The 24,921-nt window shown below is 38.1% G+C and overlaps 1 protein-coding gene across 10 annotated transcripts in view; it reads left to right on the top strand.

Moving 5' to 3' along the window:
- The window catches only part of FARS2 (phenylalanyl-tRNA synthetase 2, mitochondrial), a 550,900-nt gene that overhangs the window by 109,397 nt on the left and 416,582 nt on the right, over nt 1-24,921 (top strand). For 6 of the 10 annotated variants that reach the window (XM_073224696.1, XM_036998357.2, XM_073224690.1 and 3 more), the window contains exon 2: nt 10,495-11,128. In XM_073224696.1, coding sequence (XP_073080797.1) covers nt 10,514-11,128 — 615 coding nt within the window. In that variant the 5' untranslated portion in view covers nt 10,495-10,513. Of the gene's footprint in view, nt 1-8,311; nt 8,476-10,494; nt 11,129-11,376; nt 11,476-24,921 lie in introns of all 10 variants that reach the window. The other 4 variants (XM_073224691.1, XM_073224692.1, XM_073224689.1 and 1 more) reach the window with 2 other exon arrangements.

The following is a 24,921-nucleotide window of genomic DNA, read 5'->3' as shown; positions in this document are numbered from 1 at the left end:
CCTTACAATTGCAACCCATAGGCATATCTTTTGGTATAATATTTAGTTTTGTTCCCAGTTCCTGAAGTAATTCCAGAGCCATAAAGGTGAAATGGGCATCTTTTGCTATTCATAAATCTAGCCCTTTTGTACCACACCTAAGTTTATGTTAATGTACTGATTTATAGCAAGCCCTTAGATAACCTGTTGATGGAGTCTGGTTGCCAAGGAACCAACTAGCCCTCTGGGGAGGGGAGAGGTGGAAATGGAGGTCAGTCACCAATGATTTAATCAGTCATGCCTATGTAATGAAAACTTAAAAAGGATTTGGTTCTCACAGCTTTAGGTTGGTGAAGTCATGGAGGTGCCGGGAGGTTGATGTGCCCAGAAGAGGGCCTGGAAACCCCACCCTCCCTTCCCATATATGTACGTCTTGCCCTGTGCATCTCTTCTATCTAGCTGCTCCTGAGTTATATATTTTTATGATAAACCATTTACGTAGTAAGTAAAATGTTTTCCTAAGTTCCATGAGCTGCTTAGTGAATTAATTGAACCCAAGGAGGAGGAACCTCTGATTTATAGCTCTTCATCACCTGGATTTGTGATTGGCATCTGAAGTGTGGAGAGAGGGCAGTCTCAGGGGACTGAACCTTTATCTTGTGGGATCTAAGGCTATCTCCAGGTAGATAGTGTCAGAATTGAGTTAAATTGTAGGACATCCTGCTGGTGTTTGCAGAGTTAGGAAATAACTTGGTAGTAGTGGAAAACACACATCAGAGCAGGTGAATAATCCCCTTAAGCATTAGAGTGAAAAATGTGTCATCAATTAATTCTGGCCTTGAACAGTGAGTATGCAGTGGTAACAGTGAACAAGGGGTGACTCTTGAACAGAGTCTGCTTAGAGAGAAACCCATGTTAAAGAGGCAGGAGACTGGAGCAAGCCTTTTTTAAAGGCCTTGATTGAGGGCTGGCTCATCATTTGAGAATGATGTTCCAGGCCCCTTGTTAGATGACCAGATTAAGACTGATGATTACATGATGATAGCAATACTGCCATGCTTTTCTGAGATCCACTGGAAGCCCCATACAATAAGCTGCATATAGAGCATAAGCATTAGTTTAGTTTGATCTAAGTTTTAATGAACAGTTTCCTTAGAAATAAGATATATTTTTTCTTGGTATAATACAATGTAATATTTTAGCTTTAACATGTTTTAAACACTTTGTGAATGGGTATAATTGAAAAACATTTATTTGGTATAGGATCTGGTATTATCAATTACCTAGGAAATCTGAACGTCATGGGGAAATAGCATGGGGTGACTGGCATTGTGTATATGATAGTTGACTTATTGCTAAGGAAGGGAAAATTGGAAAGGCAAGTAAGTTTTTATAGGCTGAGAATTTCTACCTGCGTTGTTATAAAAAAATAATTGCTCAGCTGGTCATTGAATGCAATTAAACCTTGGCAATGTTATATTTATACTGGCAATTATTCTTGATGTACTTATAAGTGGGTTTAATACATGCCATTAAAATGGCTGGAGCTCAACTTGACATATTTTTAAATAGCTTTTTCTTATAATAATAATTCAATTATTTCAAAATAAAAAGTTTAATAAAAAATGTAATAGATGTTTGTTTAGAATATTTAGAAATATAAAAGTATAAAACAGAAAATAAGGACCAGGGATAATACCTATTAAATCTTGCATAGTTCTTCCCAGGGTTTCTGAAGATAGTATGCATGTATTTATAGGTAGATATCTAATTACAAAGTTAAGATCACACATACATACAGTTTTATATCCTATTTATCACTTTAAGTATATAGTTTTATCATTAAAACTCTTTGCAACCATTATACTTTATGACTGTATAATATTTTATTGTATGGATCTACTATAATCATTCCCTTTGTGGGGATGTTTATGTTGCTTATAATTTTTTTCTAATGTAAGTCATACTGTAATTAAACTTCTTTGTTTAACTTCTGTCTTCATTTACATTATTTTCTTGTGATAAATTCCTGGAAGGTAATTACCCTTTTAAAGGATACGTGGTTTTAAGTCTCTTTATAGTGCTGTGTAGCTCCCGAGGAAGAGGGGTTCCCCGCCTGGGGCAAGTTGTCCATGAATTTGCTGAGACCAAATAAGGCAAGGTCAAGTATTTGGGAATTAAAGGCTTCATTCTCACAGCTCAGCCTCTCCTTGCTCTCACTGTTCAGGACTGTCTGTCCCACAACTCCCAAGCTCTCCCTCTCCGGCTGCTCTACTCTGCCCACTTCCTACACTGGGAGGAACTCTGTGACAGGTCCCTGGTGACTGGCAGGTGCCTGACCAATTTTGTACCAGGAAAGGAGGGGAGGAGAGAATGGTGTTTCCTCTTCACGCTTACCCTGGACTGACAACCCTGTGACTGATCATTTGCTCTGCCCCGAGTAAAACATCCCATAGATGTGCAAACAGGGTACCTATTAAGGCCAGGTGGGGATCCTGATCAGAAAGTTCCATTTGCCTCACGTGCTGAATTGCTTTCAAGAAAACTTCTGGTCAACAGTAGTCTGTTAGTACTTAAATTTTCAGGGTGTCAAAAGTTGTACACCAGTGTTCCATGTTCACATGCATGGGGAGGAGTTGGGGGGCCTGCACCCCAATCTCCAAGTTATGCAAGGGTCAGCTATATTTCTAGAAATGTTGTACCACCACTAATACACCCACCAAAAAACCTTTTTTTTGGTGAATTAAAAAAGAGAAAACCTTTTTTTACAGATACTATCTTTTTATTCATACTACTTAGCCAGAACAAAGATATACTCTTGCCTTGCCATTTTATGAGTAAAAGTTAATGGAAGTTGGTCATTTCCCACTGCTATTTTAGTAGAGTAAAATGTATAATCTCTGTGTTGACTGAGCCAAGCTTCAATTTTCTTGGTAGAAACTATGTAAGTACTGAATCTGGAGGTTAATAGAATGTGCCTGATCTCTTTTGTTTGGTTGTGGCCATGTGTGGATTATGTTTGCTTATCATGGCTTGGCTTTTTCTAGTAAGCAGATTATTCTTTGGAGAAATTACTAGTCCAGTAGAGTTCATGCATTGCTTAGTTTCTCCTTTACACATAAAATTGAGGGAGATTGAAAGGCAAAACTTTTTAAACCATTACAAAATTCATTAATTCTCACAATAAACATTTAATCAGTGTTTTTTGTTTCTTTATAGTTTTATTATTTACTGTGGTAGATTTGTAGTGGTGAATAAAGTTTACAGTGTTCTCACTATGACCTTTGAACAACCAAAACATTCGAAGTTTAATCCATGACCATGTAACAGGATGCCTCAATACCTTTTTGTATTTGTTTATTTATTGAATTACTGAACTGAATTGAAATATTGAAATGAAAATTACATATATTTAAGCTATAGGATATGATGATTAGATGCACATATGAAATGATTACTACAATCATTAATATATTAATTTCTGCAGTGATTAACATATCATCTCTTCACATAGTTAACCAGTTTTTGTGTCTAGTTGGAGTGTCTAAAAATCTTTCTTAGTAAACTTCTGGTATTATAATACAGTATTATTAACCGTAGTTGTCATGCTGTGCATTACATCTGTAGATTTACTCATCCTACCAACTGCAATTTTGTATACTTTGACCAACATTTCCCCATTTCCTCCACCACACAATCCCTGGAAACCACCTTTCTGCTCTGTATTTGTATATTTGACTTTAAAAATGAGATCTTGACTTAACTTGAAGTAGAAAGAATGTTTTACCTGGGAATCAGGTTGCTAAGTTCTGTCATCACCTCTGACTGTGATTGAGTGGCTGGCTGCACATCCTTGGGAATATAAGTAATCTGTGAGTTGGTTTCTTTATCTACAAAATGTGAGATTTGGACTAAATGACCTCTGTGGGCCTTTCTGGTTTTCTAATTTTTTAAAACTTTGCTAAGGGGTTTTGCAAATTGTCAAAAAATTTCAAAAGGATATGTGGTTTTAAGTTTAAACTAAGTTTTCCAGTATACCTACTGAACAAATTATACATGTATACAGACCTGTGCAGATAAAAAAAAACCTGTGTTGTTCAAAGGTCAATGTATATTGTACTTGGTTTAAGAGGGATGAATAGTAGAGAATTCAATTCTATCATATCATCTCAGGTTCAGTTTGCCAGGAAGTAAATTTGAGATGAAGGTTTGCATGCAGGACATCTATTGATTATGTGATGTTGGTCTTGGCATCAGCATCTGTGAGTGACTGGGAAGAAGCAGGATTGGGCAGAGGGAGCAGTCGAGCTTCAGTATAGGCCAAGTGAAGATCTCACCCAACTGCGTGGCAGCCCATTAGCCAGCCTTGTCCTGTGTTGTTATATTGCAGTGAGGGATGCAGCCTGCCTCTGGAAGGATGTGTGACTTTTGGCAAGCTTGTTTTCTTTAGGTGAGGCTATCAATGCCAAAAGCTGAGGGGGCATATCTGGGTGAATGAGTTCTTCCATTCCTGAGCCACATTTGGGCAGTGCAACACAGTTACCATGGTAGTAACATCAAGCCAGAAATCTGTTTTCTAATAATCCACATTTCTGTACTATATAAATAGAGGATCAGAAAGTAAGAGAATAAGGGCTTTTATAGTGCTAATTCATACACCTATTGATATACAAGAATATAAGAAAGGGCTGGCTCCACTCAGACTGTTTTTCTTTTGTGTTTAGATTATTTGTAATTATCTGTCTTTTCTTGTGAAAGCAAAGTTATTTAATAGCCTAAATAAAATGTCATTTAGAGTAGCATAATAACTTTTTATGTACTGTGATCTTTAGTCAAAGTAGCTTAAAATACTATATGTTTGCATAAGTAGGAATGATCAAAGAAGGAAGGAAGATAAGATGGAGAGAATTAGCCCATACTGTACACTGGGAGAAACTGACCTCCTTATCATCACTATTACATCATCATCGAGCACCAGTGGTGAACACTTTGTATAGGGCTCTGAGGCGCGCAATCTAAAGCCAGAAGGATGATTTTGCCTCCTCCTGACGTTTGTGGGGAAGTGTATCAAGAAAAAGTCTGCATGAATTTACCTTAATAGCCTTTTTAAAAGAGTCTTGGCCCATTATAGACATCTCAAAATGTAAGTTAATAAGGAAAAAATATTGGTTACATGTTTTAGTAATGTTAACTATATCTAGCATATTATTTTTAAGTCATGATAGTAGAGAGAGGTACATGGGGTTCCTTATATAGTTAATGCATGACATTTTTATATTCATTTCATAGGACTAAGGCTTTCCACAAATGACCGAGGAGACTCTGATTTACCCCTTTATTCTTGTGCCCTTTTTGACTTTGTCTTATTTCTTTTTTGGGGGTGCTTAGAGCAGAGTGTGAAAGATTGTAGGGTTTTTTAAGTTAGAAGATAAGGATTTGAGGCCTGAATTTGGTTCTTTTATCCATAGGAATTGAGTTATGCCATTTATGAACCAATACTTCTTTATCTGTGAATCATTACTAATAATTGTATATACCTCAGGAAGTATTATGGGAATCAGTAATAAAATGCATATGAAACTCTTTTATAAAATGTGAAGCACTCATGTTATGAATATTTTTCAAAAGCTAATATTAACTTATTGACCAGGAACTGTACTATTGTTCCTATAGGAAATAATGACTTTAAGGTGATTTGTTGATCCAAAGGTGGCCTCACATCCAGGTAAGAAGTCTCTGAGGGCCCAAGGGACTGGAAGGAAAGGCTAAAATTGGGGTAGGCCAGGAAGACAGATCGTCTGGTACAGAACAGTATTCAGATCCATATACTTATTTCACAGACACCAGCACTCTTGGTTGGTGACTTCCTTGGATCCCTCCCAGGCTCTATATTAACTTTTTTTTTTTTAAATCAATAACTTTTGAGTCTGTCTAGAAAAAGCATTCTACTCACTGCTCTCTGCTGTTAGGTTGTTCCTGGATGACAAGTCACCAGTTAATACACATCTTTTTGAGTGACCCACCAGTTTCATATAACCACATCAGTTGTCCTTGTTCCTGTAATGTTTCCTCATGCATTCTGAATCTATACTTTTCTGAATCACCTTCCTTTTTCCTTTCCAAATTTATCATGCTTCTCCTAATTTTTATTTTCTACAAATAAATGGATTCCTCTTGATTTCATGTGTGTGCCTTCCTTGACTTTTCCATTGTTCAAAGTTTTTCATTCTAAATTGTAACCTCCCTCTTTAAAAAAAAATCACATTTACTTGGTGAATGTTGAGGTTGTGCACAATATATGTGTAATAATAAATACACAATAATAAAAACACAATAATATATAAGACTGAAGCTTTCCTTGGGAGATTACAGCCATCTATTGAAACTTCCCTCCAAGTTTTTAACATTTTTATCCATTCTCTTATTGGTAGATACCCTCCTTCATTTTTACATGTTCCATTCACTTCTTAACCCATTATGATCTGACTTCTGTCCTTACTCAGCCACTGAAATTGCTTTGTTGATGGTCATCTTGTCAGATGATTCTTTACTTTGCCTTCTACCTAATGTCTTTGCTATGTTTGATCCTATTGATCAATTTTCTTCCCATCCTTTCCAGTTTTGCTCCTTCCTTCCCTTCTTCTGTCCACTATCAGGTATAGTACTTGATTCTGAGAATATACAGATTTATATAAGAGAGGGTATTATGTGTGTGTGTGCCCTATTCATAAGAACCACATGGTCTAACAGGAAGACTGACACATAGTAATAATGCAGCATGGTAAGAATTGTACATATGGTGGCATTCAGGTTCAGAAAGACCTGGGTTTCCATCCAGAAACTTTCTGCCCCTGGCTTTTGTGGTCCTGTACCCTTTGGTTCTCTTCTGGCTTATTCTTTATATGCCTGCCCCTTATGTGGGATCATTTCCAAGGGCTTTGTCACTTCCCATTTTTTATTTTTCTGCTCACTTTCCCATGGGTTCTTATATTACCCTTTGACATTCACTCTTACCTCCATACAAATAACTCCCAAGGTCTACATTTCTAGCACTAATCTCTTAGCTCACTTCCAAACCCATACCTTAAACAGAATCCTAAAAATTATAACATGGCTGTCTCACTGTTACTTAATGTCAGCATGTCCAAAGCTCCAACCATAAACACACGTATGAAAATCATTTGAACAAAGAAAGAAAATTCATCCTGTATTTGCTGCCTCAGTGAGTGACTTTTCTATTTTTGCTGTTACCTGGTCTCTAAAGGTCTCTGGGTCATTTTTAGCTCCTGATTCAACTTATCTCTTACATACTGGACAATGAGTTACTTATGTTATAAACAGGATCTAATTTATTCCTTTTTCTATGAGATGTAGGTATTATTTTCTGTATTTTTTACATGACAAACTTGAAGGCCAGAAAGGTCAAGGATATGTCGGAAGGCCAGAAATATCCAAGCGTAATACACAGCACCTAAGTGGCCAACTTTGGGTCCCACCCACACGGGGGTCTCTGGAAGATGTGGTCTTTGCCCATTATATTGTATTGACTCTCCTCGTGGTTGGTCCCAGCATCTCTTCTGTGCCAATGTTAGCACATTTATATTCACTTTTGTACTTTTGTTGCTTTTAGTGGCATTATACTCTACATATATTTGTGACTAGGAAAATATTCTTAAAAGTGTAGAAGAAGTTTTAAGTGAGTTAAGCTAAAACAGGGCTCAGCAAACTTTTTCTGTAAAGGACAAGATAAGTTTTGTTAGGCCTTTTGGGCCATACATTCTCTGTGGCAGCTACTCACCTCTGCCGTTGTAGTGGAAAAGCCTCCACAGACAATACATGAATAAGTGACATCGCTGGGTCCAAGAAAACTTTATTTATAAAAACAAGACATGGGATTTTAGGCCCTCAGATTCTGAGTTAAATGGCATTTCATTTCCACCATGTAAGCTATTGTGTTTTATTTAACTTGATTGATTCATTCATATATTCATGTATGTATTTAAAATACATTGATGTATAATCTAAATTGCTCAGATAAGATAAACGTTAAGATGGGTAATTGAAGAGATGTAATTTAAATTTAACAGTCTGGCATCTGTTTTGATTGAGAAGTACTTGAATTGTTCAGAGTACTGAACTTTGTCCATGGGTAGGTATATGAGTTTTTGCAAGTTACGTGATCTATTTGAGCCTTAGTTTCTTTGTAAAATGGTGAAAATAACACTCACCTCACAGAGTTGTTGAAAGGATAAAATGGAAAACCATTACTATATCAGAATAATTATGACTGTTGTTGGTGTTTTCATTTTCCTGGATCTTCTGTATTTTCCAGATGAACTATTTCTCATGAAGACACTAGACAGAAGCAAAAAGAAAGGAGTTTACTTCTTAGATGGCTGTCAAAGTAATTATTCTCTTTCTGTAAGAGGTGACAATAGAAGGAAAAGCAAACAATTGTTTTGGTGAGGAGAGATAACAGTGGGACCATGTGCAGAGGTGAGCAGATAGATCAAAGATCTGAAATGGAGGACAAGAAAGCCTTTCCTCATCAAGCTAGGGGTGGGGTGAGGAGAACGGGGGAGGGACGTGAGGGTGGGTGCTTCTGTGGGAACAGAGCCTAGAAATGGGTTTTGATATGAGGGGCTGGGAACTGGGAAGCGAAGGGTAGTTAGCTACCCATGCCTAGCTGCAACCAAAGCCCCTTTCCTAGAAGAATTCTGAAACTTGTATGGCAGCATATACCTTTGGAAGGAAGAAATACATTCTGTGTCTTGCCAAGGGTGCTGAGCTGGGTAGCTGACAGCCGTTAGTGTGGCTCTGTGCTCAGATGAATAAGGCAGTGCATGCATATGTCTTATCTACTGCAGTGACAAGCCACTGACACTGGAGATGGGAAGACAGTTGTCTGTTGAAGCTCAGCCAAAAACACTTTTCAAACACCTCAGACAAAATAGTGCCATAAATGAATAAATCCAGAGAGTTCCTGAGTATCTTTGAAAACTCCTCATGTGATGGCAGTCTGAGTACAGGTGCTGTGCACAAGCTCTAATAAGCAGTCACGCACGTGCATGATAATGTGACTTGGAGCTAGATATTCTCTGTCATTTATGAATCTGAGAGCTGTGCTGCCTGGCACATACTAGGAGCGATATAATCCCCTCCTAATGTGACCTAATATCATGAAGTTACTTATTTTCTTGGTATGAGTATAGGACCCTCGAAGTAAAATAATTACAGAGTTATATCCTTAAAGCAGCCCAATAGATAAAGTCTCCAAATTTTGGAAGATAGATTTAGGTGATTTAAGTTTGTAGTAAATTTTTTGTGAACATAGGGCTATGGCATCTGAAGGCCTTCATTGCTGAGATCTCTAAGTCCTTTGAAAGCCGCCTCTGTGGCAGTGGGAAAGAGCCCCGTGTGAGTGGTGCAGAGCCCCCCCACTGTTTTCTTAAATCTCCCAGTACCTCAGAGTTTGGTCTGCTGTCCTAGGGTCTTTGTCATCTCATCTATGACAGGAGTGGCCTTTACCAGGTGACTGCTGAGGTAACGTTTAGCTGTGAAATTTGGTGCTTTTCTTACTTAATTCTAAGCATTTTTTTAAAAAAGATCTGGTTGGTGCTCTGTCTTCTGGCTGCTTTGTATCCCGTCCCAGTTAAGTTTAACCCTACTCCGGGTTTATTGTGGGCGTTTAGTAGAAACTTGCTCTTTTACAAAGCAAAATGTAATTGATGGGATGCTGCGGTGGTATTAAGTTTTAATGACATGACCAGATGTGGAGATAGAGAAGATATGCACTTGAAGAAATAATTCCAGCTGCCCATTGACATGCTCTGTCACTTTGTGTAATATTTCCTTATGTTTTTCATTTTTATTTTTAAAAACATTAAATAAAAATAACTACCACCTAAAGTGGTGTATTTTATTTGAAACAACAACAGAGAAGTGTGTTAATGCCATTTTGTAACATAGTGAAATAATCCAGAAGTCTTACTCTGCCATAGGTAAGCAGAACTTTGTAGTAATGAGGATGAAAGGCAGAAATGTGGCTATTTCAAATATCATCTCTTCTGCCACCCTTCAGAGTTGTTTATGTAATCATGTACTTGCTTTAATTAATGAGACCTTGCTAGCATCCAACCAAGGCCTGTCTTTCAGATAATCCCTCTGAAGTTTTTTGGTTCTAGAATGTAGTCAAAATTAAAGGAAGTTGTCACATTTAAAGTTTCAGTGTGAAGGGTTCACAACTTGATATGTATGATGTGATAAAAGAAATTTTCTTCAAATGTTCAAGGGAAGAACAACTAGAGATTAGGGATCTAATCTCTAGCTTCTTTTGATTCGGAGCAGTAAATATTAAGGCAGTCAGCAGATTTCATTAACTGGATCTCCTGTGCGGAGGAGGTGGTGGGGGAAACAGATGTCAGTAGGCCAGTGAGTTGCTGGTGGCAGACACAAAAGATGCATTACGTCCTGCAGAGTAACTTGACTTGTGCTTTGCATGTACACCCTTTCCAGATCCGTGAAGGAAGTTTCTATGATGGCTTATTCAGCCCTCAGGAAAGGTGCCCACGTGTGTGCCTATCTGGTGAGGAAGACCAGCAGTGCATCCAAAGGCCATTGGCATCAGGCCGTGGGCTCAAGGCCTGCTGCTTCGGAGTTTGCTGCCTATGGAGCTCCAGGCAGCACGGTGGAGCTGCTGGGTACATCCTACCCTCAGGACGACTACAGCAACATCTCCCGGAAGGTCCTGTCCAAGGTGGGCCGGAACCTGCATAACCAGCCACATCACCCTTTGTGGCTGACCAAGGAGAGGGTGAAGGGTCACTTCTACCAGCAGTACACGGGCCGCTTTGGGACGCCGCTGTTCTCCGTCTATGATGACCTTTGTCCCGTGGTCACGACCTGGCAGAACTTTGACAGCCTGCTCATCCCAGCTGAGCACCCCAGCCGGAAGAAGGGCGATAACTATTACCTGAACAGGACTCACATGCTGCGAGCTCACACGTCTGCACACCAGTGGGAGCTGCTGCATGCAGGACTGGACGCCTTCCTGGTGGTGGGCGACGTCTACCGGCGTGACCAGATCGACGCCCAGCACTACCCAGTTTTCCACCAGCTAGAGGCCGTCCGGCTCTTTTCTCAGCACCAGGTGAGTCTGGAGACATTTTTCATCATTGAGGGGCAGTGTGGATGTTCTTGCTGACATCACTGATGTTTATCTCAGTGAAACCAATACAGCTGTCCTTGATCTTATCTTCGTAAGTCATCCATCCGTGATAACAAGTCATTCATCCTTTTTACTGGCTGTAACTCAATATTTTCGAACTGGTTTGTTGTGTTAGTAACTGCAGAAAACAGTACACCTTTGTTTTCTCTTGTCTGTCCTTACCCTTTCAGTACCAGTCTGCCTCTCCATGGGTTTCTTCTTGCAAATGGCCTGTGGCTCTGATTTACCCTCAATCCAAGATGACTACAGAGACAACCATGAAATTTGTGGTCAGGTTCCTCCTGTTCTGTTACTAAAAGTTATTTTTGCGTTCATACTGTTAGAGATTAATGCATTTCTTAGATAGTAGAGGGACTGGTGATTTGTTGGCTTAGACTATAAAATGTGTCTTGTCTCCAAAGATTTTTGCTTAACTGCCCTCCCACATGCTATACATTTGTAGATGCACTACATTTTGTTCTTTGTGAGGTGTCTTTGTTGTTATTGAAGTATGTATTTTGATGCATAGAGCCTTGTTAATCAGGAAGTCTGATATTCTGGCCATTCATTTTTTTTTAAATTAAGGTATCATTGATACACACTCTTATGAAGGTTTCACATGAAAAACAATGTGGTTACTACATTCACCCATATTATAGAGTGCCCCCCACACCCCACTGCAGTCACTGTCCATCAGTGTAGTAAGATGCCATAGAGTCACTACTTGTTTTCTCTGTGCTATACTGCCTTCCCCATGATCCCCCCCACACCATGTGTACTAATCATAATACTCCTAAATCCCCTTCTACTTCCCTCCCCACCCGCCCTCCCCTAACCCTCCCCTTTGGTAACCGCTAATCCCTTCTTGGAGTTTGTGAGTCTGCTGTGGTTTTGTTCCTTCAGTTTTGCTGCATTATTATACTCCACAAATAAGGGAAATCATTTGGTATTTGTCTTTTTCTGCCTGACTTATTTCACTGAGCATAATACCTTCTAGCTCCATCATGTTGTTGCAGATGGTAGGATTTGTTTGTTTCTTATGGCTGAGTAGTGTTCTATTGTGTATATGTACCACATCTTCTTTTTCCATTGATCTACTGATGGACATTCAGGTTGCTTCCATATCTTGGCTATTGTAAATAGTGCTGCAATAACCATAGGGGTGCATATATCTTTGAATCTGAGAACTTGTTTTCTTTGGGTAAATTCCTAGGAGTGGAATTCCCTGGTCAAATGGTACTTCTATACTTAGGTTTTTGAGGAACCTCCATATTACTTTTTGTAATGGTTGAACCAATTTACATTCCCGCCAGCAGTGTAGGAGGGTTCCCGTTTCTCCTCATCCTCGCCAGCATTTGTTCTTCCTAGATTTTTAGATGTTGCCCATCCTAACTGGTGTGAGGTGATATCTCATTGTGGTTTCAACTTACATTTTCCTGATGATTAGTGATGCGGAACATCTTTTCATGTGCCTGTTGACCATCTGAATTTCTTTGGAGAAGTGTCTGTTCATATCATCCACTCATTTTTAAATCGGGTTATTTGCCTTTTGGGTGTTGAGGTGTGTGAATTCTTTATAATAATTTTGATGTTAACCCCTTGTCAGATACGTCATTTATAAATATATTTTCCCATACTGTAGGATGCCTTTTTATTCTGATAATGGTGTCCTTTGCTGTATAGAAGCTTTTTAGCTTGATGTAGTCCCATTTGTTCATTTTCAATTTTCTTTCCCTTGCCTGAGGAGATGCATTCAGGAAGAAGTTGCTCATGTTTATATTCAAGAGATTTTTTGCCTTTGTTTTTTCCTAAGAGTTTTATGGTTTCATGACATAACATCCAGGCCTTTGATCCATTTTGAGTTTACTTTTGTGTATGGGGTTAGACAATAATCCAGTTTCATTCTCTTGCATGTAGCTGTTCAGTTTGGTCAACACCAGTTGTTGAAGAGGCTGTCATTTCCCCATTGTATGTGCATGGCTCTTTTATCATATGTTAATTGACTGTATATGCTTGGGTTTATATCTGGGATCTCTAGTCTGGTCCATTGGTCTATAGGTCTGTTCTTGTACCAGTACCAAAATGTCTTGATTACTGTGGCTTTGTAGTAGAGCTTGAAGTCAGGGAGTGTAATCTCCCCAGCTTTATTCTTCCTTCTCAGGGTTGCTGTGGCTATTCGAGGTCTTTTGTGGTTCCCTATGAATTTTAGAACTATTTGGTCTAGTTTTTGAAGAATGCTGTTGCTATTTTGATAGGGATTGCATTGAATCTGTAGATTGCTTTAGGCAGGATGGCCATTTTGACAATATTAGTTCTTCCTATCCATTAGCATGGAATGTATTTCCATTTTTTGGTGTTTTCTTGAATTTCTCTCATGAGTGTCTTGTAGTTTTCAGGGTATAGGCCTTTCACTTCCTTGGTTAGGTTTATTCCTATGTATTTTATTCTTTTTGATGCAATTGTGAATGGAATTGTTTTCCTGATTTCTCTCTCGGCTAGTTCATTGTTAGTGTATAGGAATGCCACAGATTTCTGTGTATTGATTTTGTATCCTGCAACTTTGCTTAATTCAGATATTAGATCTAGTACTTTTGGAGTGGATTCTTTAGGGCTTTTTATGTACAATATCATGTCTTCTGCAAACAGGGACAGTTTGACTTCTTCCTTGCCAATCTGGATGCCTTTTATTTCTTTGTGTTGTCTGTTTGCCATGGCTAGGACCTCCAGAACTATGTTCAAAAAAGTGGGGAGAGTGGGCATCCTTGTCTTTATCCCAATCTTTAAGGAAAAGCTTTCAGCTTCTCACTGTTAAGCATGATGTTGGCTGTGGGTTTTTTATATATTGCCATATTATGTTCAGGTACTTGGCCTCTATACCCATTTTTCAAGAGTTTTTATCATGAATGGATGTTGAATTTTGTTGAATGCTTTTGGAATCTATTCATGTGATCATGTGGGTTTTGTCCTTTTTGTTGGTGTGGTGGGTGATGTTGATGAATTTTCTAATATTGTACCATCCTTGTATCCCTGGAATAAATCCTATTTGGTAATGATGCATGAGCCTTTTGATGTATTTTTGAATTTGATTTACTAATATTTTGTTGAGGATTTTTGTGTCTATGTTCATCATTGATATTGGTGTGCAATTTTCTTTTTTTTTTGTGTTGTCTTTTTCTGGTTTTGGTATTAGAGTGATTCTCGCCTTGTACAGTGAGTTTGGAAGTATTGCCTCCTCTTCTACTTTTTGGAAAACTTTAAGAAAGATGGGTATTAGGTCTTCACTTCATGTTTTATAAAATTCAGTGGTGAAGCCATGTGGTCCAGGGATTTTGTTCTTACATTGTGTTTTGATTACCAATTCAATTTTGTTGCTGTTAATTGGTCTGTTTAGATTTTTTGTTCCTTCCTGGGTTAGCCTTGGAAGGTTGTAGTTTTCTAGAAAGTTGTCCATTTCTTTTAGGTTATCCAGTTTGTTAGCATTTAATTTTTCATAGTATTCTCTAACAATTCTTTGTATTTCTGTAGTGTCCGTGGTGATTTTTCCTTTCTCATTTCTGATTCTGTTTATGTGCATAAACTCTCTTTTTTTCTTGAATAGTCTGGCTAGGGGTTTATCTATTTTGTTTATTTTCCCAAAGATAAGCTCTTGTTTTCACTGATTCTTTCTACTGTTTTGTTCTTTTCAATTTTATTTATTTATGCTCTGTTCTTTATTATGTCCCTCCCTCTACTGACTTAGGGCCTCATTTGTTCTTCTTTTTCTAGTTTTGTTAATTGTGAGTTTAGACTGTTCATTTGGGATTGTTCTTCTTTTTTAAGGTAGGTCTGTATTGCAATATACTTCCCTCTTAGCACAGCCTTTGCTGCATCCCACAGATTTTGTGTTGTTGCATTATTGTTGTCATTTTTCTCAATACATTGCTGGATCTCTGTTTTCATTTAGTCATTGATCCATTGATTATTTAGAAGCATGTTATTAAGACTCCATCTTTGTGGGCTTTTTCATTTACTTTGCATAACTTATTTCTAGTTTCATACCTTCATGGTCTGAGAAGCTGATTGGTACAATTTCAATCTTTTTGAGTTTATTGAGGCTCTTTTTGTGGCCTAGTATATGGTCCATTCTTGAAAATGTTCCATGTGCACTTGAGAAGAATGTGTATTCTGCTGCTTTTGGGTAGAGTGTTCTGTAGATGTCTGTTAGGTCCATCTGTTCTAATGTGTTGTTCAGTGTCTCTGTGTCCTTACACTTATTTTCTGTCTGGTTGATCTGTCCTTTGGAGTGAGTGGAGTGTTGAAGTTTCCTAAAATGAATTCATTGCATTCTATTTTCCCCTTCAATTCTGTTAATATTTTTTTCACATTTGTAGGTGATCCTATGTTGAATGCATAGATGTTTATAATGGTTACACCTTCTTGTTGGACTGACTCCTTTATCATTATGTAATGTCCTTCTTTGTCTCTTGTAATTTTCTTTGTTTTGAAGTCTATCTTTTCTGATAGAAGTACTGCAACTCTTGCTTTTTTCTCCCTGTTAGTTGCAAGAGATAACATTTTCCATCCCTTCACTTTTAATGCGTGTATCTCTTTCAGTTTGAAGTGAGTCTCTTATGGGCAGCATGTAGACTGCTTTTTTTTTTTTATCCATTCAGTGACTCTATATCTTTTGATGGGTGTATTCAGACTATTTACATTTAGGTTGATTATTGATAGGTATGTACTTATTGCCATTGCAGGCTTTAGATTCTTTGTTACCAAAGGTTCAAGGGTAACTTCTTTACTATCTAACAGTTTGACCTAACTCACTTATCATGCTATTGCAAACACAATCTAAAGATTCTTTGTTTTCCCTCCTTTTTCTTCCTTCTCTATTTTTTGTATATTAGGTATCATATTCTGTACTCTTTGTCTATCCCTTCACTGACTTTAGGGGTATTTGATTTGATTTTGCATGTGCTTAGTAATTAATTGTTATATTTTCTTTACTGTGATTTCATTTCCCCTTATCACAGCTATTTAGCCTTTGGAGCTTTCTATCTATAGCAGTCCCTCCAAAATGCATTATAGAAATGGTTTGTGGGAGGTAAATTCTCTCACTTTTTGCTTATGTGGAAATTGTTTAATCCCTCCTTTAAATTTAAATGATAATCTTGCCAGAGAGTATTCTTGGTTTGAGCCCCTTCTGTTTCATTGTATTAAGTTTATTATGCCACTCCCTTCTCTCCTGTAAGTTTTCTGTTTATAAGTGTGATGATTGCCTGATGGATTTTCCTTTGTATGTGATCTTATTTCTCTCTCTGGCTGCTTTTAAAAATCTGTCCTTATCCTTGATCTTTACCATTTTAATTATTATATGTCTTGGTGTTGTCTTCTTTGGGTCCCTTGTGTTCGGAGATCTGTGCTCCTCCATGGACTGAGAGACTATCTCTTTCTCCAAATTGGTGATGTTTTCAGGAATTATTTATTGAAAGATACTTTATATTCCTTTTTCTCTCACTTCTTTTTCTGGTACCCTATAGTGTTAATATTGTTCCATTAGGATTGGTCATACAGTTCTCTCAATATTCTTTCATTCCTAGAGATATCTTTTTTCTCTCTGTGCCTCAGCTTCTTTGCATTACTGTTCCCTAATTTTTATTCCATTTATCATCTCTTCTGCCCCTTCTAATCTGCTTTTCAATTCCTCCATTGTATGCTTCTTTTCAGATATTGAATTCCTTGATGATTGAATCTCACTCTTGAATATTTTTCTGAGTCTCCATGATCATGATCATGTTTGTGATTTTTATTTTGAAATCTATTTTAGGCATATTGATGAGTTCATTTTCACTTGGCCTTATTCTGGTGTTTGTGGGATTTGAGTTTGAGACAGGTTCTTTTGATGTTTCATATTTGTATGTGGCACTCTCTAGTGCCCAGAAGCTCTGTTCTTTTGAGCTGCTCATCCCCTGGAACCATGTCAGAGGTTGCACCAGAGCTGCACTGGTGTCTAGGGTGAGGAAAGAGCTGTTTCCTGCTTCCCAGTTGCCTGCTTGTCTCTGTTGCTCAAAGCAGTGGCCATGTGCACAGGTGTAAACCTCTGTGCTTTGTGTTTGTAGCTGCTGTAGGCGGGGCTTCCCTCTGGTGCCCTGACACCAGGGCAGGGGCTGCCGGTTTACAGGCCCATACTAGCAGGCTGTCTGGAGGAATTCATAGCTGGCTACGTATCACGGGATGGCTTCAGAGCTGCATAGTGAGCTAGGGGTTTGGAGCACCTGAAGCTCCTGAAATTTCCCAATGTGCTAGGCAGAGTGCACCTGTACAATTTTGCTCACCTGTCCTGAGTAGCAAGCTCTGTGTAATACTTGCCCCTTTAGCAGCTGTCTTCCTGTTAGGAAGTCACTCAGACTGCATGCAGTTTTTTTGTCCCAGAGCGGCCAGTTGTGGATCCCTGTTTTCCAGAAGCGGCTGGGATCTCAGTCTCTCCAAATATTCTACCTGTCTTAACTTTCTAACCCCACTATTTTCCAGAGCACCATGCAATGTTAGTTCTTCTTCCCAGAGCAGATCCTTAGGGCTAGGTGTTCAGCAGTTCTGGGCCTCCACCCCCTACCTGCTCCATTGCTCTTCATCCTGCTGGTGAGCCAGGGTGAGGGAAGGGCTTGGGTCCTGCAAGATCATGGCTTTGGTACGTTACCCTGTTCTGTGACGTCAGTTATTTTCTCCAGGTGTATGCAGTCCAGCGCAGCCTTCTTTTGTGTTGCTCTTTAAGAATTAGTTGTGTTAAGTATATTTTTATATTATATGTGGTTTTGGGAGGAGACCTCTGTCTCACCAGTCAGGATGCCATATTTAATCCCTCTCCTATTCTTGCCATTCTTGAAAGCTCTGTACTCCTTGCATCTCTTAGCTGATACACAATTTTTTTATTTTGGCAAAGTATGAAATTCCGTAAAAGCTTGAGTCTGTTTCCTAAAAACCAGCAATACTACTTGTCTTTCATGGAAATATTTTTAAACCATCCCTGCTTTTATGTAAGAAGTTAGTAGAATTAAACAAGGCATAAGAAGTATTTTACTTTACTCCTTTAGCACTTCTTCCAAATACATTCATTGAAACAGGAAGAAGTATTAAAACTTAAAACAAAACCCCCTCCTGTGAATACATGCTAAATGTGTTGTTGAATATAAAATAGAATACTTGAGGCTCTTCAGGGTAATAAGTAACCATTGTTTTGTTGTATTAAATATATCGTGTTATGTGAGACAAATGTTTGCCTCATGATATGATTTTTTTCTGTGAATCTGTGATAATACATCAAGAAGTTAGGTTTACACAAAAATGCCATCTGGCCTTGATCTCAGAGCTCCTTAGATATGCATTGTTACTACTTGAAATAGCTGACTGTTTTCTAAGTAAGCAGTAAAAACTATTAATAAGGATATAGACTTACAAGGAACTGAAAAGGAAATGAGCAAAGACAGGCCAGAAGTCTGGGTAATATGACCAATGGATAGAGTAGCACCTACAGTTAATGGGTTAGAAGAGATGCAATGCTAGTAATATGACTTCCAGGTCATGACAGCTGGCAGATGCTGAGCCCACCTTCCATCATTAAAAAATAGAAAGGAAAGTGCTCTCTGATTTGTAAGCCTGCATGCCATGAAAGAGGCAGGCAAAGCTGTGAGATTCACACTAGCATTTTAATAGAGAAACAAGGCTACCTTGGAAGGTGGAAAATAAGAACTAGGGTGGAGAATAAATCATTTTCTTGTTTCACATTTGTTTTGGGTCCATCCCAACTTAGTGGGTACCAGGCATGGCTAATCTAGCCTGATAATGTTACTGTATATTCTGTTTTATGGCTAAAAAATATCACACATTCACACTCACACAGACACACACACGCACACACATCTATATCAGATAATACAGCTTGATAAGGTACTTCCATGATCTTTTTGTCATTCACTCCTTTAAATAAAAATCCTGTGAGATGGATTCTTTCCACTTTAACCTTGAGGAATCTGAAGTCCTGAATGCTGAGTGACTTGCCCTAGGTTACCTAACCAGTTGGTGGCAGAGCTAAAACTTGAACTCATGTCTTCTGAGCTCATTGACCTTTCTGCTATATTCTCTTGATTTTCATGGAGCTGATTTTGCTTTATAAGCAGGATCTGCTTATGACCCAGTGAGCTTTGGTTCTAAGAATGGTGTCAGGGAGAGAGGGGTGGTACTTTTTAATCCCTGGCTTTTTGATACTAAGTCTGATGTAATTTCATAAAATTGTTTCTTCTTTCAATTTATTCCCCTACAAATGGGATTTTTTCAATAGTTTTGATCATATACATATGTAATAAAAATTATATTGTTATGTTTTAAAGTTTTCTTGTTTAATATTCTTTGTAATCATTATCTTAATCACATAAGGTGTGTTTTGGCAAGAAGAAAAGTGAGTGCAGAGATATGAGTAAAAGACAAGAATGAAAAGCAGAGAAGCAGATGAACTATGACAATATATATTTTGTTTAACTATTAATTGTGGTAAAAAACTTTTGCACTTCAAGAAAAGGTAAAATGTATCAGTACTCACAAATTTTTTTTTTTTGTTACCATTAATCTACAGTTACATGAAGAACATTATGTTTACTAGGCTCTCCCCTACCCCAAGTCCCGCCCCAAACCCCATTACAGTCACTGTCCATCAGCATAGTAAGATGTTGTAGAATCACTACTTGTCTTCTCTGTGTTGCACAGCCCTCCCCTTTCCCCTACCACCCACATTATACATGCTAATCATAATACCCCCTTTCTTGTCCCCCGCCCTTATCCCTCCCTACCCTCCCATTCTCCCCAGTCTGTTCCCTTTGGTAACTGTTAGTCCATTCTTGGGTTCTGTGATTCTGCTGCTGTTTTGTTCCTTCAGTTTTTCCTTTGTTCTTATACTCCACAGATGAGTGAAATCATTTGGTATTTGTCTTTCTCCGCTTGCCTTATTTCACTGAGCATAATACCCTCTAGCTCCATCCATGTTGTTGCAAATGGTAGGATTTATTTTCTTCTTATGGTTGAATAATATTCCATTGTGTATATGTGCCACATCTTCTTTATCCATTCATCTACTGATGGACATTTAGGTTGCTTCCATATCTTGGCTATTGTAAACAGTGCAGCGATAAACATAGGGGTGCATCTGTCTTTTTCAAACTGGAGGTAAATTCCTGGAAGTGGAATTCCTGGGTCAAATGGTATTTCTATTTTGAGCATTTTGAGGAACCTCCATACTGCTTTCTGCAATGGTTGAACTAGTTTACATTCCCACCAGCAGTGTAGGAGGGTTCCCCTTTCTCCACAACCTCGCTAACATTTGTTGTTGTTTGACTTTTCAATGATGGCGATCCTTACTGGTGTGAGGTGATATCTCATTGTGGTTTTAATTTGCATTTCTCTGATGATTAGTGATGTGGAGCATCTTTTCATGTGCCTGTTGGCCATCTGGATTTCTTCTTTAGAGAACTGTCTGTTCAGCTCCTCTGCCCACTTTTTAATTGGATTATTTGTTTTTTGTTTGTTGAGGTGCGTGAGCTCTTTATATATTTTGGATGACAAGCCTTTATCGGATCTGTCATTTACGAACATATTCTCTCATACTGTAGGATACCTTTTTGTTCTATTGATGGTGTCCTTTGCTGTACAGAAGCTTTTCAGCTTGATATAGTCCCACTTGTTCATTTTTGCTTTTGTTTCCCTTGCCTGGGGAGATATGTTCATGAAGAAGTCACTCATGTTTATGTCCATGAGATTTTTGCCTATGTTTTTTTCTAAGAGTTTTATGGTTTCATGACTTACATTCAGGTCTTTGATCTATTTTGAATTTACTTTTGTGTATGGGGTTAGACAGTGATCCAGTTTCATTCTCTTGTAGCTGTCCAGTTTTGCCAGCACCATCTGTTGAATAGACTGTCATTTCCCCACTGTATGTCCATGGCTCCTTTATTGAATATTAATTGACCATATATGTTTGGGTTAATGTCTGGAGTCTCTGTTCCACTGGTCTGTGGCTCTGTTCTTGTGCCAGTACCAAATTGTCTTGATTACTGTGGCTTTGTAGTAGAGCTTGAAGTTGGGGAGTGAGATCCCCGCCACTTTATTCTTCTTTCTCAGGATTGCTTTGGCTATTCCGGGTCTTTGGTGTTTCCATATGAATTTTTGGACTATTTGTTCCAGTTCGTTGAAGAATGTTGTTGGTAATTTGATAGGGGTTGCATCAAATCTGTATATTGCTTTGGACAGGATGGCCATTTTGACTATATTAATTCTTCCCAGCCAAGAGCATGGGATGAGTTTCCATTTGTTAGTGTCCTCTTTAATTTCTCTTAAGAGTGTCTTATAGTTTTCAGGGTATAGGTCTTTCACTTCTTTGGTTAGGTATTTTCTTCTTTTTGATGCTATTGTGAATGGAATTGTTTTCCTGATTTCTCTTTCTATTCGTTCATTGTTAGTGTATAGGAAAGCCACAGATTTCTGTGTGTTAATTTTGTATCCTGCACTCTGCTGTATTCCGATATTAGTTCTAGTAGTTTTGGAGTGGAGTCTTTAGGGTTTTTTATGTGCAATATCATGTCATCTGCAAATAGTGACAGTTTAACTTCTTCTTTACCAATCTGGATTCCTTGTATTTCTTTGTTTTGTCTAATTGCTGTGGCTAGGACCTCCAGTACTATGTTAGATAACACTGGGGAGAGTGGGCATCCCTGTCTTGTTCCCGATCTCAGAGGAAAAGCATTCAGCTTCTCGCTGTTCAGTATGATGTTGTCTGTGGGTTTGTCATATATGGCCTTTATTATGTTGAGGTACTTGTCCTCTATACCCATTTTGCTGAGAGTTTTTATCATGAATGGATGTTGAACTTTGTCAAATGCTTTTTCAGCATCTATGGAGATGATCATGTGGTTTTTGTCTTTCTTTTTGTTTATGTGGTGGATGATGTTGATGGACTTTAAAATGTTGTACCATCCTTGCATCCCTGGGATGAATCCCACTTGGTCATGGTGTATGATCCTTTTGATATATTTTTTAATTCAGTTTGCTAATATTTTATTGAGTATTTTTGCATCTACGTTCATCAGGGATATTGGTCTGTAGTTTCCTTTTTTGGTGGGGTCTTTGCCTGGTTTTTTGGTGTTAGGATGATGTTGGCTTTATAGAATGAGTTTAGGAGTATTCCCTCCTCTTCTATTTTTTGGAAAACTTTAAAGAGAATGGGTGTTATGTCTTCTCTGTATGTCTGATAAAATTCTGAGGTAAATCCATCTGGCCTGGGGTTTTTTTTCATGTGTAGTTTTTTGATTACCACTTCAATTTCTTTGCTGGTAATTGGTTTGTTTAGATTTTGTGTTTCTTCCTTGGTCTGTCTTGGAAGGTTGTATTTTTCTATGAAGTTGTCCATTTCTTCTAGGTTTTCCAGCTTCTTAGCATATAGGTTTTCATAGTAGTCTAGGATAATTCTTTGTATTTCTGTTGGGTCTGTCGTGATGTTTCCTTTCTTGTTTCTGATTCTGTTGATTTCTGTTGATTCTCTTTTTCTCTTAATAAGTCTGGCTAGAGGATTATCTATTTTGTTTATTTTCTCCAAGAGCCAGCTCTTGTTTTCATTTATTTTTTTCTATTGTGTTATTCTTCTCAATTTTGTTTATTTCTTCTCTGATATTTATTATGTCTCTTCTTCTGCTGACTTTAGGCCTCATTTGTTCTTGTTTTTCCAATTTTGATAATTATGACGTTAGACTCTTCATTTGGGTTTCTTCTTCCTTCTTTAAATATGCCTGGATTGCTATATACTTTCCTCTTGAGATTGCTTTCACTGTGTCCCACAGAAGTTGGGGCTTTTTGTTGTTGTTGTCATTTATTTCCATATATTGCTGGATCTCCATTTTAATTTTGTCGGTGATCCATTGACTATTTAGAAGTATGTTGTTAAGCTTCCATGTGTTTTTGAGCCTTTTTGCTTTCTTTGTCCAATTTATTTCTAGCTTTATACCTTTGTCGTCTGAAAAGTTGGTTGGTAGAATTTCAATCCTTTTGAATTTACTGAGGCTCTTTTTGTGACCTGGTATTTGGTCTGTTCTGGAGAATGTTCCATGTGTACTTGAGAAGAATGTGTATCCTGTTGCTTTTGGATGTAGAATTCTATAGATGTCTATTAGGTCCATCTGTTCTAGTGTGTTGTTCAGTGCCTCTGTATCCTTACTTATTTTCTGTCTGGTGGATCTGTCCTTTGGAGTGAGTGGTGTGTTGATGTCTCCTAAAATGAATGCATTGCATTCTATTTCCTCCTTTAGTTCTGTTAGTATTTGTTTCACATATGCTGGTGCTCCTGTGTTGGGTGCATATATATTTATAATGGTTATATCCTCTTGTTGAACTGATCCCTTTAACATTATGTAATGTCCTTCTTTATCTTTTGTTACTTTCTTTGTTTTGAAGTCTATTTTGTCTGATACTTGTACTGCAACACCTGCTTTTTTCTCCCTATTGTTTGCATGAAATATCTTTTTCCATCCCTTAACTTTTAGTCTGTGCATGTCTTTGGGTTTGAGGTGAGTCTCTTGTAAGCAGCATATATGGGTCTTGCTTTTTTAGCCATTCAGTGACTCTGTGTTTTTTGATTGGTGCATTCAGTCCATTTACATTTAGGGTGATTATTGATAGTTATGTACTTATTGCCATTTCAGGCTTTAGATTTGTGGTTACCAGAGGTTCCAGGTTACTTTCCTTACTATCTAAGAGTCTAACTTAACTCACTTAGTATGCTGTTACAAACACAATCTAAAGGTTCTTTTCTAGTTTTCCTCCTTTTTCTTCCTCCTTCTTTCTTTATATATTAGGTATCATATTCTGTAATTTTTGTCTATCCCTTGATTGAATTTGGGGATAGTCAATTTCATTTTGCATTTGCCTCGCAATCAGCTGCTCCATCCTCCGTACCGTGGTTTTACTACCTGTGGTGACAACTATCCAACCCTAGGAAAACTTCCATCTATATAGCAGTCCCTCCAAAATAGACTGCAGAGATTGTTTGTGGGAGGTAAACTCTCTCAGCTTTTGCTTATCTGGAAATTGTTTAATCCCCCTTCAAGTTTAAATGATAATCTTGCCAGATAAAGTAATCTTGGTTCCAGGCCCTTCTGCTTCATGGCGTTACATACATCATGCCTCTCCCTTCTGGCCTGTAAGATTTCTGCTGAGAAGTCTGATGTTAGCCTGATGGGCTTTCCTTTGTATGTGATCTTATTTCTGCCTCTGGCTGCTTTTAACAGTCTGTCCTTATCCTTGATCTTTCCCATTTTAATTACTATGTGTCTTGGTGTTGTCTTTCTTGGGTCCCTTGTGTTGGGAGATCTGTGGATCTCCATGGCCTGAGAGTCTATCTGCTTCCCCAGATTAGAGAATTTTTCAGCAACTGCCTCCTCCAAGATACTTTCTATCCCTTTCTCTCTCTCTTCTTCCTCTGGTATCTCTATAATGTGAATATTGTTCTGCTTGTATTGGTCACACAGTTCTCTCAATATTCTTTCATTGTTATAGATCCTTTTTTCTCTCTGTGCCTCAGCTTCTTTGTATTCCTCTTCTCTAGTTTCTATTTCATTTATTGTCTCCTCCACCATATCTAGTCTGCTTTTAATACCCTCTATCGTGCTCTTCATGATTGGATCTCCGACCTGAATTCATTCCTGAGTTCTTGGATGTCTTTTTGT

Source organism: Manis javanica, chromosome 16 (assembly GCF_040802235.1).
Source record: "Manis javanica isolate MJ-LG chromosome 16, MJ_LKY, whole genome shotgun sequence".
NCBI lineage: Eukaryota > Metazoa > Chordata > Mammalia > Pholidota > Manidae > Manis > Manis javanica.
The sequence above is the reverse complement of the archived record's forward strand: the minus strand, read 5'-3'. Positions and strand labels throughout refer to the sequence as shown.